Source organism: Mixophyes fleayi, chromosome 6 (assembly GCF_038048845.1).
Source record: "Mixophyes fleayi isolate aMixFle1 chromosome 6, aMixFle1.hap1, whole genome shotgun sequence".
Taxonomy (NCBI): domain Eukaryota; kingdom Metazoa; phylum Chordata; class Amphibia; order Anura; family Limnodynastidae; genus Mixophyes; species Mixophyes fleayi.
Window position 1 is genome coordinate 76,812,702 of NC_134407.1, and position 16,513 is coordinate 76,829,214.

Sequence of the window (16,513 nt, forward strand, 5' to 3'; positions counted from 1 at the left end):
ATAGTGCTTCTATGGTTGCCTGTAATGCTGTGGAGTCATATGAATCTGTTTTCTGGCTGCCACATAATGAATGAGTGAGTTGTCATTACACACAGACATTCTTGACTGACCCAGTCAGCTGGAGATTCCCTAAACTCACGGTGAGTCACCTACACTGTTAACCCCATCCTTGCTGACAAACACAAACGTGAGGATTAGGCTCATCGGCTATATAAAATGATGGCAGTATGAAAGCTTGTAGTCTTCAGGACCAGTAGTGGTAGAAAGATTGAGTAAAGCAGGCTCTTAGAGGGAAGTGAAGGGTAGGAGAAAGGCCAGGGGGGAATTTGATTGCATATGTTCCACAACACACATTACAATCACAAAATAAATAAATGAAAAAAGCCCATTACATTAATGGTAATAAAATGAAAGGCAGAGCCATCACTACAGATAATACTTTTTTGCAATGCTATTTATTCATTTAAAGCACTACTTGAGCTGGGAATTGCAAGCTTAAATCAGTTGGTAACACTCTCTGCTTCACAAATTCATCTCCCCGAGGGGCTGCTGGATCATTTCTGCCCTTCACGGATAATGTGAACAAGACAGGCTAAACAGCAACGGGTCAGGAAGGCACGTACGACCATGAGCTGGCAGTGCCAGCCTGCAACTTGGCTCACTAAAACGTGGTATCGAAACTTGATGCCTATAACATCAGCACTGTTTATTGAACAAGGAATATTAGTCAGGGAGCAAAATGAAGTAACCGTAGCACAGCAATATCCATTCACATTAACAGTCTATTACGGATGGAATATTAGCCTATTAGCCTTTATTTACTAAGAGCCAACATGTTCTGTAGTGGTGTATACAGAATAAGAACCTACAAGAGAACAAACCTAACGCTTACTGTGTTAGCGATCGAGCGAGTTCCGATACTATAGACACAAAACCATATAGATGCTATAGAAAAGGAGACCCATTGGATCATAAAAGTAAGGACCATATAATGACATCATCATTTATATAGCGCCACTAATTCCGCAGCGCTGTACAGAGAACTCACTCATATCAGTCCCTGCCTCATTGGGGCTTACAGTCTAAATTTCCTAATATACACACACCGACAGACACACAGACTAGGGTCAATTTGTTAGCAATAATGACAGATTTGCTGCAGAAACCATAACCTCCCCTCTCCCCAAAACTAGATTACTACAAGCTCTATTGGATATGGAAATGGGTAGAATAGTTCTGGGAACCCCAAAGTGATAAATTGTCCCTAAGCAGATATGTGTAATTGTGTATACAAGATGCAAACCATAGGACGACGGATTGTGCATTAGATTATGTGTTTACACAAAGCTAAATTTTGTTTGATCACCGAAAGGACTGTAAAGTCATGATGGAACATATGTCCCAATCAGATAATAGCAAAGCTGGAGCCAACGTCTGGGAGGGGTTTTTCCCCCCCAAACATATATTGGCCGATATTCCTATGAAAAACAATGTTTTTATTTATTATTACTAAACATAACTCAGTTTTTAGAGAGAGAAAAAAATAAAAGAAATTTAAAATTAACATGTTTAGTGGAGGATTAATATGTTCTAAAAATTACCTCAGCCTCTCGAAAGTAAAGAGTAACCGAGATGGCTTGAACTTTCTCCCAAAAGCCAGTGAATCTGGTTTTTCTTCATTTCTATAAAAACAGATCATTCCATTGTTTGTCAAGCAAAGAGCCCAAAACAGAATCAAAGCATTCTCTACAATAAATCACAATTAGATCTTCATTTTCTTTGAAGATAACATAACAAACATATAATCACACACTGCTTCTTGGCAGCAGTGCACAATGGTGACAAACATCTTTCAGCACTCCCATATACACATACCGAAACTTTATTTTCTCTTTATTCACAGAAGGTTTTGTTTTTAGTTTTATTTATTTATTGGTCAATACCAAAATTACTGTTTACTCTGCAAAGGCTGTATCCAAAGCAATGCAAAAAATAATACATAAAAATCAATAATGTTATGATCTCTCTGTAATTTAATGGCATATTCTGTATAATAAGTTGGGGACATTTACATCACATTATCGAAGAGAGTTTTATAATCATGTCATTTTAGGTTTTTTTATAGTTAGAGGAAACGAGAAAAGCACAATGCCTTGAACACCTACCTACATTCTCCCAAGCAAGTCACACAAAACAGAATTCACTTTTCCAGTAGGGTAACATCTGCCCATTAGTGACCATTATGTGAAAGCCAGCAGGCTAGAGGAAGTGATGTCTCTAATTACATACCACGTGGCAATTGACGGTTTCATGACTAAACCCATATAGTTTAATCTCAGAAGAACGGATTTCCTTTAAAACACAACATTATTAAGGGGTACATGTGACTCAATCACACACTGGAGGCAGCCATTTTGTGGGCACAGCCAATATTCACGAGCGTGCAACCTATTAGTTGACCAGGAAGTAGTGATGTCACAGGTTAGTAGGAAGTTGATAGGCTGCTGTCTATATAGACTATGGTTCTCTTGTGTGTAGGTCAATGTTAAGCAGATTGTTTACAAGTACCCAAGTACTAACATATATTTTAATAACAAAGTCTAATCATTGACAGTACACAATAGTTTTCCTAGCAATAAAGGGATTCACAGTTTATAGAGGATCATGGCAGGGATAGCTCCATTCAAGGTTCAGCAGATGGTTTCACACACACATTTTCTTTAGCCTTGTGTCACACTCCAGTACAAATTATGGTGGATGAGGAACATGGGAGGTGCATACACTAATTTATCACCACCACCTAGAACAGCTCCTACTGATAATGCAGCACTGTTAATGCAGTATATCTTTACCCTGTATCATGGAACAAACATACATGCAGAATCATACATGTGCAGGACTAGGGGTGATCTCAGTCTTTCCACGTGTAACGTTACACAGGCTTTTATTACAAGCAGGACTGTGTTCTGTTTCAGCAATTACTTTAATTAAAGTGGATGAGTGTAGTCATCTGTGGGGGGCTGCACTATAAAGTGAGTTTTCTGAGCACTCCTCTAATTTCATGGTCACTGAAAACATGTCCTATCCCTTACAAAATGGAGGAGCCCATGCTAGCACCAACATTTATAACCAGCAAGTCAGACTAATATATTACTGATGCATCAATGCTGATGGATTCAGATTATGCCCAAAATAGATGGTACAGAGCACAAAAGGAATATAGGAAAGAGGATTAAATTAAAATATTTTACTGCTGTAGTGTATAAACAGGAGTAACACTGGTAGCATCCCTATATGCTAGGGAACAAAGGGCATATGGAGGGATAACCAAAAAAAGAGACTACAGAGGTGAAGTATACGTGGATGATTTAGGCATGATGTATACGGTGTTGGCGTGTGTGGCAAGTGTTGTTAAGAGTGAGGGAAGGGCAGGATGGCACATTTTGCCTAGGGGTACTTTGATATGCCTCTGCTTAACTGAAAGAAGGGCTGGATACTTGGCAAGGCGTTACACCTCCATAAACCGTACCATGTTGGGGTGAGGTAGAAAGGCATGTCAAATTCTCTATGGTCACCGTCTTTACCTGCAGAAGGTTTTTGGTTATGCTCCGAACAGATTTCTTGTCTTTGCAAACAAAAAGCAGAGAATAGAGTAAGTATCCTCTTAAGTGTCTCAATAAGTAGTGTAATGTGGTTTCAATCATATACACAAACCTATGTTTTGCTTTGATCGTTGTCCTCCATTTTATCAATTATCTAACAGTTTCTACAAAGCGTAGTACCCATACAGTGAAGCAGCCAGTATCTTTACAGAGACCTCTAGTTCCAGAGATACGCGTCACTGTCATCCAAGAGACACACTGGACAGATGGCAATTATTTTTCAGGGTCTGAAAGCAAAATTCTCTCTAAACGGTTGATCATTTTAATCTCCACTTTGACCAGTGTCTATGTCATGCTATATATACTGTTAAGTCTTCTTGTTGTACAGAAATCTAGTGAACAGTAAATATTTTATTTGCTAAGACATGTGAAGAGGCCACTCACAGACTTTCAGATAAAAGTATGTTTCCTTTATCCTTCCTCACAATCATGGTGCTTAAGATCAATACACACTGCAAAAACGTTCAACTAATTTGTTATCATTATCAATTTTACAGGCGACTGAAGTTACCATCAGTGTGGCGATTCATGTGTACACACTATACACGATTTACCTTCAGACCTGTGCTCTTCATTTGGGCAAAGAGCAATCTAGTTGGTCACTCCTGTCACACTGATTATAACACACAACATAAACTTTGACTTTGACAGTGACATGTTCCTATTCTGTCTCTTGGCCAACAGTCGTGTGAGTGCATTCACACTGCAGGATCGGATGGCGGTTGGAATTAGATTTTTAAACAAATGAAACGACTATCGGTACTTAGAAGTGACTTGCCTTCATCATGTAAGCATACACACTAATGAGATATCGGGCTAAATGTTCGTTTATCGGGTATCCGATAATTGTCTGAAAAACCTCTAGTGTGTACCTAGCCTTACAGAACCTTATTTGCAATTAACGTGCAGAAAGACAAACATTGCTAGTAAAATAAAAGGTGCTCACCGGTGACCTGGAAACAGCATCTATATTACTCAAGGCTGTGTGCCAAAACTGGACATTTTATTACAGTTTGTGGTCATAGGAGACCTGGTGCCTCAGGGAAGACCTAGCGAGGAAGGTAATTGTCTTGGGTACGTTTTTATGAATGATACCAAGAGTAGTTTACTGAAGCGTTATGAATTCTCTTAACACAAGGTAAGGTGTCAAAAGACACTAAAAGAGGGTGTTATACAACCAGAGGTGTACATACAATGGGCCTTCCAATTTTCTTGTAAGATTTAATATTGTATTCTCCTAGTGTAGGAGAGGGCTGAAAACATTCCACCAACACATAATAAAGAACATAACTTGGAATGAGCAAAGCTCCCTCTGACCCCTTCCTTCTGCCTTCTCTTATGTCCCTCTAAATCTCCTTACTATCAGCACTGGGTCTCCTCCAATCTGTTCTTCTTCAGTCATAAATCAATTTGTCCAATAAAGTAGCCTGACATGCTGAAATATCGGCTAAACATCCACTCAATCTGTTTATGCAAATGGAATAAATCTATCTGTCCTTTCTAAATATTGATTATATTTCTTAATTTATTGCAAAATAAATTCAGAGATGGCATGCAAAGTTGGGAAAGAGAGAGACAGGGAGAGAGAAGATACATGTTATGGAGGAACCGAAAGTTAAAGAGATGTGATGACAGGAATATTGCATCTATAGTATATGACAAGTGCTGTAAACAGTGGCCAGTATAACATTTTAAATTTATATCACTACCTGCATATTGATAACTATGTGTGAAGAAACCACAATTTGTTTGTGACAGGCTGTTATGAAAACAGTTAACTTGTAGAAACCTATACCATTACACCAGATTCCTGTAAAAGTACTTTCATTTTTTAAAATGACAAAAGAAATATTACCAAATACACTACAAGAATGAACCTGAAAAAATAAATAAAATTGATGGCATACACACATTGAAAAAGGGAGTCTTTCTCAATGGAGGCAGCCATTTTGTCAAGCTGTCATCAGAATGTAGCCTATCAATTTTCTAGGAACTATTATTAGTGATGAAGTTACAGGTTCCCAGTGAATGGACAGTCTGAATTTTTATGAAGACTGGCTCAGCTAACAAAGTGGCTTCCTCTACTGTGTGAAATAGGACTGTGCACAATCTATAAAGCATGCAGGCTGTATTCAAGTATTAACCTTCATGGTCACTTCTGTCCATAATTTAGCTGGCAATTGACATGTGTACCCCACTGTTCCACACTTTCCTAAGGGGGGAGAGGGAGAAAGGGATTCATTTTTCAGACATTATGGTAAACAGTAACGTGGATTTTTGCGCACACCTCTATAGGACGTGAGCAAAATTCTGACCTCAGTAACAAAAATGACGGTGCGAGGTGTCTCACGGCTGTTTGAGGCACATTGCGCGGATATTTAGGGAATTGAATCTGCCACTAATAACCCAAATTCAGACAACTAAAAACAGCACCTTCCTCAGCCATGGGCCACACAAACGTAGGGGGTAAATGTATCAAGCTGAGAGTTTTCCAGCGGGTTTGAAAAACCAATCAGATTCTAGCTATCATTTATTTAGTACATTCTACAAAATGATAGCTAGAATCGGATTGGTTGCTATAGGCAACATCTCCACTTTTCAAACCTGCCGGAAAACTCTCAGCTTGAAACATTTACCCCCGAGGGTGGGTTCACTAGGTGAGCACTGCCTATGATTTATTAACCACAGTGCTCCATCTACCACAACCAAAACATACATTTTACATCTTTGTATAGGACAAACTTTTTTTCAGCTAAGTTAATCACAAAAATATGAAAGAAAGGCTTTGAGATGACATGATTATGGGGGGGAAAAAAAAAATAGCTCTTTAGAAAGCCTTAAACTTTGCAATCAGAAAACCTGCAACATTAGATTACATTTCTCTATATTTGTGTAATTCTCATATTAATAAAGTTTAAGAACCCCCAGTGTAAAGGAAGAAGCAGCAAGCACTGCACACAATAGTATGTAATATAAAAACAAAACAGGAGCATAGTAATGCCCTTGCTGTTCTCTAACAATAGGCAAAATTATTATAGGTTAGTGTTGACATTGCAAAGTACAGACCAAGTGATACTGAGGGAGGGCAGGGAGTTCAATGTTATTTTTAGGAGGTACAGAAGTGAACTACATGTCCATTACATAAAAATAAATTTAAAAAAGTGGTGTATTTAAACGTGGACCAGCTATCCACACATAAAACCACAAAAACCATCCCATAATGATTTCTCCAGTTTATTGCATATTAAGAACTGAACTTACTGTTGTAGTTTTCTCTACATTGATGTTCCCAAACCTACAATTCCATGGACATTTTGTTAAACCACTGCACTACAATATGCCTCCAGAGTCTCTTGCATCTACTGCAAATGGCATTAGGGAGGAGTCTGGTATGGCAATTAGTTATTCTCCACATACACATAGCATTGATAAATTGCCTTTCTAGATTAAAGGTATTGTAATCATCATTTTGTGTGTATATAATATATATATTTTAAATTAGCAAGTACTAGAGCACACACACACACACACACTACTGTTAACGACAGGAGAACCTTGCTACATGAGCAGCAGGAGGCTGTGGCCAGTGGTGGGCAGCAGGCATCCCGACAAGCCTGTACCTGGTGCCACCTGTTCACGTCTAATTTTCTGCTTTGCTATAAAGGCAGAGGAGACAACTGAACTGCACACACACTCACATGCACAACACTGAGGAGTGTGCTCTCTCCGAAGAGATAAGAGGGAGCGGTTTAAGGGGGAAAAAAAAAAGTTGAGTATAGGCTTTAAAGATTCTCACATATGAACAGGAGGGCAATGAGAAATGGACTAGACACTATTATAAAGGTCATGGGACTGTGAGGTGACCAACATGCAGCAAGAGTTATTCCTTATAATACACAAATTGATTTATATTTATTTTTTGGGAAAATGGAATGGACATATTACACTGAGACACAAAGATATGTACACATCGTCACTGAGACACAGCAATAAATAAACCAATATTCTCATTTTTTGTTTCCTTTTATAGTGATTTATTTGTTTTTATACCACACATCCCTCCTAACACACGCACCCACCTACCTGTACTTTGGGCATGTGTCAGACTCTTTCCCTTACTTTAGGCCTTATACTCACTGGAGTGAAATTTGTGCTGTAGAAATGCTTTTAAGAATGACCGAGTCTGAAAACAGAACCCATTGGTTCCAATGACCAATACCCACTTGAGATTTTGAATTTCTCCTGAGCTCCTTCTTGATCCGGACAGCATGTGAGCAGTTCACATACTGCCTTGATCAATAAGGAGGACAGTAGGAAAGACAGACCTGGCACCGTAGTTCAGAGTTGTTCACAGGACTGGTAGCAACAGGGGGATCTGCAGGGACAGGCAAGTAAGATGTATAATAACCTTACACACATTACAGAAACAAATGGGCAATGTCACTTTTTATTTAATGCATTTATATTGCATGAAACTGTACAGTCTAGTAGGATTAGCAGCCATATTTTTTTACTAAAATAATTATATTAATAAAGATAGCCATGGACAGCAATAGCACTGGCTCCAGCTTTTGACTTGGGAAAAGAAAGAGTTCAATATACATGACATTAATGCCTGTATCACACAGCCTTATATTTGAGTAGTGATATCACTTGTGCCTCACAACATATTTTAAAAGTGGTCTATAAATAAAAAATAGGCGGAGGCCTCAAGACCCAGTGCTGTCTGCAAATATACAATATCAAGTAATTCACTGGCTTTAATAAGTCATATTAATAATATTCTTATTCCACGAATCAAAACAGAGCTCTGTTCTCATCTCCCCTCGCTTACAAAGACATTGGATTTACCCATTACAAAGGGAAGTCTGCTGTCTGTAGGTAGAGGACAGGGGAGTTAGAATTATGGATAACTTTGCAGCACTAAAGGATCTGCTGAAGAGGACAGTGGAATTAGAGATAACCATGGGCTTAAAAAGGTGTGCAATTTTCATGTCTAAACTGTATGGAACTAAGCCAGAATCGCAGGCACTCCTATCTCATGGCAACGCTTTCCGACTAATTAACCGTTCATTCACATTTAACCCCTCATTTTCCTGAGGGTTAACCCTAAATAGGTAAAAATCAAACTCTAATCAAGACCTATAGGAATACAAATCCATAATATATATTTTTACACCACACAAGTGATGCGAACATACATTTAAACTCCTGGAAATAGTATCTGCATAAGTAGTGAGCTCTAATGTTATCACTTCAGTGATCATTAAGCACTCGTCTCCAGCTTTTATAAGGCCATAGAATCCTCAGGGACTTCTAATATCCATATAATTTACAGTAGGGAGTGCATTATGCCATGAATAATATAAAATCTAAAAGCCGCACATTCATGACATTGGACACATCTCCACAAATGTGAATCTATGCAGCGTCTAAATGAAGAACATCCCCTCAGATGAAAGAGTAATTCACCTCCCTTTCTCCTATAAACAGGATAAGATGAGATGGGGAGCTATATTTTTTGGACCCTGTTTATATCCTGGACAATAGAAGCGCAACATGGATTGGCTGCTCTCACAGGGAATTGTTGGTAATACTCAGTGTTGGTGATTTTCATGGCACAGTCTAATCCAAGCGCTAATTGTAATCCCATTATAGCACAGAGAAGTTCATTAGAATTCACAGCTCATCAAGCTAGCAGCAATAATAGTTACTGCGTTATTCTAAAACTGACAACCATGTGAATGGCAAGCGGTAAACAAGCAGCATGTTAATGGCATAAAATCAGCTAAAACAGTACACATATACACACACATACATACATTTACACTTTGTATATACAACGTAAACTTGGAAGGGTGAATGAGGGCACTTCAGGAGGGGGACGGCCTGTGCTCGAATGCATATTTTGAGGATGGGAAGGCCAGCTCTTAGAAAGCAGAGTTAAGTAGAGACTTGTATTTAAAGTTATTTTTAAGCACGGACAGCTTTTTTTGGTTAAAATACAGAGAACGTTTACTCCAAATGAAAGAAAGTTTATAAAACAAATTACCCATATATAACATATACAGATTCAAAGCAACATATAAATTGTTTCTGCAGACATACAAGAGGGGGAAACGGAATGGTATCTGTGTGTCATCAGTATAGCTCATCATGCAATATAATTAAGAGTACTTTCATGATTATAACTCAACTTTAAAAGGTGAATCCCACCTTCCAACAACTCAAGAGCCATCTTGTATATACACAATACTCTAACTTATTGCTACAGGTGCCTGGAGTCTGAATATATTTCAACCCCCTACAGTCATGTTACGCTGATTAACAGTCCCAACGCTATTACCTTCAAAAGAGCTGGGACTGTCAATCAATGCTACACAGGCATATTAAAAACTGGCAGAAATTATGACCCTTTACAAGATCTATGGTGCATACAATATTTTTAGAAAAGTATAATGACACTCTTTACTGGGCTGCGTTTCATAATACATTAAATTAGTAGTATTTGTTAACAACCCACAGCAACAAAACTAAACGTTGCAGTTTTCCTCTTGCTACCTGCAAAGATTATATTGAGCTCAACAAATGTCATGCCGTTATTAAATAGTTAAGAATGTCAGTGTTGCGTTAAACTTTGCATGTGTATGTAAAGACCTCAGACCTTCTGTTTAAATTCTCATTTTAAAATTCTATTTAAGAAGTGGTCTGGTGTCATGGGAACCTCTAGCAGTTTCTGTGGGGTGCATTGTATGCCTTAATCAGTACCTGTGGTATAAGCAGCAACATATACGCTGCCAAACCATATTTTTTGTGACGCCCCAGCACTTGATATAGAAACATGATTTTCATCTCTTCTAGACGCAGCCGTAGAAACACTGCCCCCCTCCCTCCCCCCCAAGCAAATAGGAGGCATTTTGTTCTAGCTCAGAGTACCAATATTATCAAGGATCAGAATGATGTTCAGGCAATTATACTCATTCTTTTTGTTCATTCCAATTACATTTCTGTACACTCACCATAATCACCCTTTTCTGTCCGCCACATAAAATGACCATTAAAATCAAATATACAAATTTGCCAGACTTAGCCAGATTGCTCATATCAAGCTAGCCACACATTTAGACATGGTTGTACACAAATGTCAAGATCGTATTGATCCCATAGAGCTGAACGGCCAATTCAACCTTTATAGTGATCACCACAAGTTTCAGGAAACCCGTTTCTACCTCCATGAAGGTTAAATCTGACCAGATTTTTTATTCTCAACAGTAGCTGCTTGAAGCCCACACACGCAGTTATTACACACCAGCTTGCTTCAAGTTGGCAACGAAATAAACACATACATTGCCAACTTAACCCTATTAAAAAAAAGATAGTGGTCGTTCAAAGCCTAAAAATTAACAATTGCAAAAGTACCATAAATTTCACTAAGCTACTTAAAATATTGAGGCGAGTCCACAAGGTGGACGCCTCCACCCTCACTAGCCAACAGCTGAAATTTATCCTCCTCATCAAACCCATCTGCAAAACTCTACGTTTATATAAAAATAAAAATAAAAGCCACCTAAAGTGACTTGTCACATTGAGCAAGTTCCCACATAAGTATTAATACACTAAACAAGAAAAAAAAAACCTCAAAAGCGAAAAGCAGTTTGGAAATTATTACGAAAAGTTTTGAAAGCATTATTAGATATATTAGTAGGCTGGTTTACATGTATTCTTGATTTATAAATAGAACACCTTACCAGCTGAAATACTGATTACAATGAATTTTAAATGATACCAGTAAAATAAGGACATTGTTCAGGAGTGAGGACATTTTTCCAGACAATGATTCCTCCTTATGTAAACATTAGCCACATAAATGTAAATTCTGAAAATACACAAAACAAAATAATAACTAAAAAGGAGTTAGGTTTAAGCAAGTCTGCAGGAAGCGTACATTTTAGTAACTTGTACGTTTAAAAACACTTAGAAATTGTTGATGTAACTGAAATGTTGTTTACATGACATGTGGTAAGCCAGGTTGTCAAGATAAATATACTGTACATGAGAGTCATAAAGCATTTCCCTGCTTAGACAAGATTATACAACTAATGGAGCTACTACAAGCTCTGCAATCAGGAGAAAGGAGTGCTCCCTGCCATTTCATACCGGTCGGTTTCTAACATCAAAAGATTTCAATTATCTTTATCAAGTTCAAATGCACTGGCCACCAACACAGAACGCTGGCTTCCGTCGGGACCTGCCCTTGAATAATGGATCGCGGAAAACGGATGCGAAGTAGTAAATGTTCACTAAAATCAAATAATGTGCGTTTTCACCATCATCATCTATTTATTTATAAAGCGCCACTAATTCCGCAGCGTTGTACAGAGAACTCATTCACATCAGTCCTTGCCCCATTGGAGCTTACAGTCTAAATTACCTTACACATACACACACACACACACACACACACACACACACACACACACAGACAGACCGAGAAGACTAAGGGCAATTTAATAGCAGCCAATTAACCTACCAGTATGTTTTTGGAGTGTGTGAGGTAACCGGAGCACCCGGAGGAAACCCACGCAAACACGGGGAAAACATACAAACTCCACACAGATAAAGCCATGGTCGGGAATCGCACTCATTACACAGTGCTGTGAGTCAGAAGTGCTAAGCAACATATATAAGTCAAATCTGGATAATTTTCACATTATCCAAGCATCCATCATTTAAACAAAAAAACAAACCTTGTGAAAAATAGGAAATGTATACTATATAAAATGAAACCCTAAAATTGAAGTGTTCACATATGACAATACTTTTAATAAGTCTAATGTAAAGTTACCACCTTCCCACTACATTACACCAGATGCAACATCCCCCATATCTTCAGGGCAGTGACCTGATGGCATCACATTCATTTAAGCTATTGTGACATCCACCAACTCACACCATGAATGTCTACAAATCTGTCACTTATACTCTGCCTGTTCAGTAACAGATGCACCACCCTCCTAACATGGCAACTGCAGAGAGCATGGGGGACAAATACAGTCAAGTGTAAACACTCCAGATGGTGGCTCAGTGGTTAACACTTCTGCCTCACAGCGCTTGGGTCATGAGTTCAATTCCCGACCATGGCCTTATCTGTGTGGAGTTTGTATGTTCTCCCCGTGTTTGCGTGGGTTTCCTCCGGGGGCTCCGGTTTCCTCCCACACTCCAAAAACATACTGGTAGGTTAATTGGCTGCTATCAAAATTAACCCTAGTCTGTCTGTCTCTGACTGTGTGTGTAAGTTAGGGAATTTAGACTGTAAGCCCCAATGGGGTAGGGACTAATGTGAATGAGTTCTCTGTACAGCGCTGCGGAATCAGTGGCGCTATATAAATAAATGGTGATGATGATGACAAATACAGTCAAGTGTAAACACTCGAGATATTTAATGTATATTGTTCAGCTTGGTAAAGCCAACAGGAAAGTATTGCTTTTATTACTCTTTAAATAAAAATAAACTTCTGACTGACATGTACACAGTGACATACCCAAGTTTGAGAGGGAAAAACAAAATACACATACCACAACTCCTTTCTCTATATAGCTGTGCGCCCAAGGACCAATATCAGATAGTGCCAATATCATATTGGCGACTTGTTTATTCTAGGGCTGACACCTTGTAAAATAGATTTTTATTATATGACAGGCAGCGCGGCTGCACTGCATCACATGACCTCTGTTGTCTCGGTGACAAAGACACGCATGATTGATAGGAATGCCCAATTTAACACAACCATATTTTAAGTCTTAAAACAAAATGAAAAAAAATAAAATATCAGCAAACATATTCTTGAAATTGAGAATTTAAGAACACATTAGCTCAAAATAGAATTTATTGTTTCAAAAATCATACATGTAGTAAACACTTATAAATTTATTATTCTGATGTAATTTACAAAATGTATTAATCTATAGCAACCAAATAGTAATTATTGGCATTCACAAGTCTAGAGAAAGGAAGGCTAATGAAAGAAGTGTCTGTTTGGTTGATATAGGTTCCTGCGCAGAGGAAGATGTTACCAATGTAAATTAAAATAAATGAAAACAGATGAGGTTTCAAGTTTTAGCCTTAGACAAGCGATATCAATTTGAGTGTTAACCTGATCCAATACAAAACATAATAATAATAATAATAATAATAATAATAATAATAATAATAATAATAATAATTAAACTTACCAGTGTGGGTCGCCATGGGGAGGGGGGAGGAAAAGTACTTGGTGGCCTGGAAGTGTCCTGGGTGCTGCACCGCACTGTGGCCTGTAGGCGGGTTCATCCGGCCAGGTCCGCGGTGACTCAAGTGAGGAGGGGGGACAAACTCCCGGCCGTCCATCCCGGGAGGGAACGTAATAAAGGGCGGTACTGTTTAGTGGGAAGTCCCGGGGGAGGTGCCGGGCTCCTCTTGAAGCTCCGGTATCATTCTCTAAGAGGGAAAAAAAAAAAAGATGTATATAAAAACTGCCCTGGAATACTCAACACAATACGTAGCAGCGGGCATTTCCATCACTGCCATCTGCTGGACACACGTAGTAAGTGTAATTGCCTTTACACTTTCTTTGCTAGGAAAATTCCTGGCAGTGCTGCAATTTCCCCAAAACACCTTTAATTATAGACCAAAATATATATCTATTTTTGTACAAAAAAAAAAGTTGCTTATCATCTATAATGACAGACATTATACATTGACAGATTAGGGAGCAGTAAGAGCCCCCTCCCTCTCTAAGGCTGGAATACACTCCTGAAGCAATGCAGACCCAACGACTGGCTTCTAACTACCCCTGCAAGTAACATGAACCATAAACCTGACTCAGTCACTAATGGAAATGTGCAGACATTCAATGCAAAGCCCAAGCGCGTACCAGTCTCCCAGTACCCAGCATGAACATGTCTTTGGGAGCAAAGTTATTTTTGAACAAAATAAATCACTTATTTTTAGGTTAGACATTCTATAACATAAGTGGTAAACAAATTTTATTCATTTTTGTGTCCACAAATACTTCTTGATTTACAATCCCTGCTAACCTTGGTATAAAGCATTCTCTTTACAATCTACAGGGTCAAGATGACATCCAACATAGGATCATAAATACATTTGCTAAATGCTCATTACGTTTCTATTGGGCATTAAAAAAGTATTACACTCATGTCACTAGTTTAGAGTCTTTTGTCAATGCTATAATACATGTGCGTGGTACTGGTCAAACTATTTTTCCATTTTTTTAGCTTAGGTTTTGTGGACACTGAAATTGAGATTATATATATATATATATATATATATATATATATATATATATATATATATATATATATATATTAAAAGTTTGAGGGGTGTAAAGAATAAATATTTCTTTAGAATGTACGTCAGTTTTTGCTCGTTCACAATTTGTTTTTACGTTAATTGTCCTTTTTAGACTTTAGGGACAGATGAGGAAAACCAATTTATTTTACATCAATTTTAATTATGTATTAATGGAGGTTATATATTAAACATATGCACATAGTTTAAATCAGTTTGAACAATTTGAGCAATTTAGTACAAAGAAAAAAAAAAATGATATATATATTTATTTTATTATTATTTTTTTGTGACATTGTAGAGAAACATACAAAGCATTATTCATTAAATAATTGTAGTATTTTACGGCAATCTCTGGGAGGAAGAAACAAAATAACTAATAAAACTATCACCTGATTTAGACTTCTGGTCTAACTAGCAACCGTAAGCTAGTGGGCTAGATGGTGACAGTTTAAATTGTAAAGATTAACAGATATAATATATATATATATATATATATATATATATAAATCAGGAGACGTTTGCAAATATGTCCAACATGCAAAGCTTCCCTTGACCATCAGTAACATTTAAACCCCTATCACTTGCATGGCAGGGCTGGCAAGGCAGTGAAGTTGTTAAACATTTGACAATAGAGGAAAAATGTTGGGAAATTGGGGGAAAAGAAAATATCGCAGTTGGGAATTTTATCTATGGTTAAGCCAAATCTTTCAATTACAACACAAATTCAAGAAGACAGTCACCTCTGACCCACTCATGATATGGACTGCAATTATTTGTTTAAACGTAATCCACATTAACTATACTAATTATTGCAATAATTACAGGAGCAGGGATATGTGAAGGGGCTGGTGGGTGTTATGTGCAGCTGTAAAATGCAGTCCTGTATTAATGTAGAGGATTAACTCTGTCAGTGCCAGTAGCACCTCCTCCAGGGAAGGTAAGAATTAATAAAAGTCACAAAATCAAAACAGCTGCCCATTATATGAATGAACATGAATATGAAAAAGGTATTTAGGGAGAGACAAATTTTATATAATTATCATATTTATTTTGTGTTACAGTTTTAATATCACGTAGTAACTGGAGAAAGCTTAAAATACCAGGTTTTTACCTATAGTGGAAATCTGTAGCTCTTAAGCTACTAGAATTCATACTCTTAATGCACGCACAGTAACACAATTTATAGAGTAGTTTCCTATAGTTGTGTTACAGTAGCTGGCATCAAAAAGGAAGCATGGGGTTTTTTTTGCAGACTGAACAAACGTCTGGTCACATGGCTATACTGCTGTTCAATGTTAAAACAAGAAGATTTGGTAAACCCAATTAGAAGGAAAAAATAAAATAAACCCATTAAAATATATATATCTATATCTATCTGCAGGGACTTGACTGGTATCCTTGATGCAAAAAAAATACACTGGTTAATTATTCCCTCTAATTACAATCTTTGGAATAGGAGATACAGGCAGTTATAAGATGTTTAAGTTAAACCATTAAC

The 16,513-nt window shown here is 37.7% G+C and overlaps 1 protein-coding gene across 6 annotated transcripts in view; it reads right to left on the reverse strand.

Moving 5' to 3' along the window:
- Nucleotides 1-16,513, reverse strand: part of BAHCC1 (BAH domain and coiled-coil containing 1) — a 108,434-nt gene that overhangs the window by 69,065 nt on the left and 22,856 nt on the right. For 5 of the 6 annotated variants that reach the window (XM_075216884.1, XM_075216887.1, XM_075216885.1 and 2 more), the window contains exon 2: nucleotides 13,896-14,139. In XM_075216884.1, coding sequence (XP_075072985.1) covers nucleotides 13,896-14,049 — 154 coding nt within the window. In that variant the 5' untranslated portion in view covers nucleotides 14,050-14,139. Of the gene's footprint in view, nucleotides 1-1,601; nucleotides 1,684-13,895; nucleotides 14,140-16,513 lie in introns of those variants that run through there. The other variant, XM_075216888.1, reaches the window with a different exon arrangement.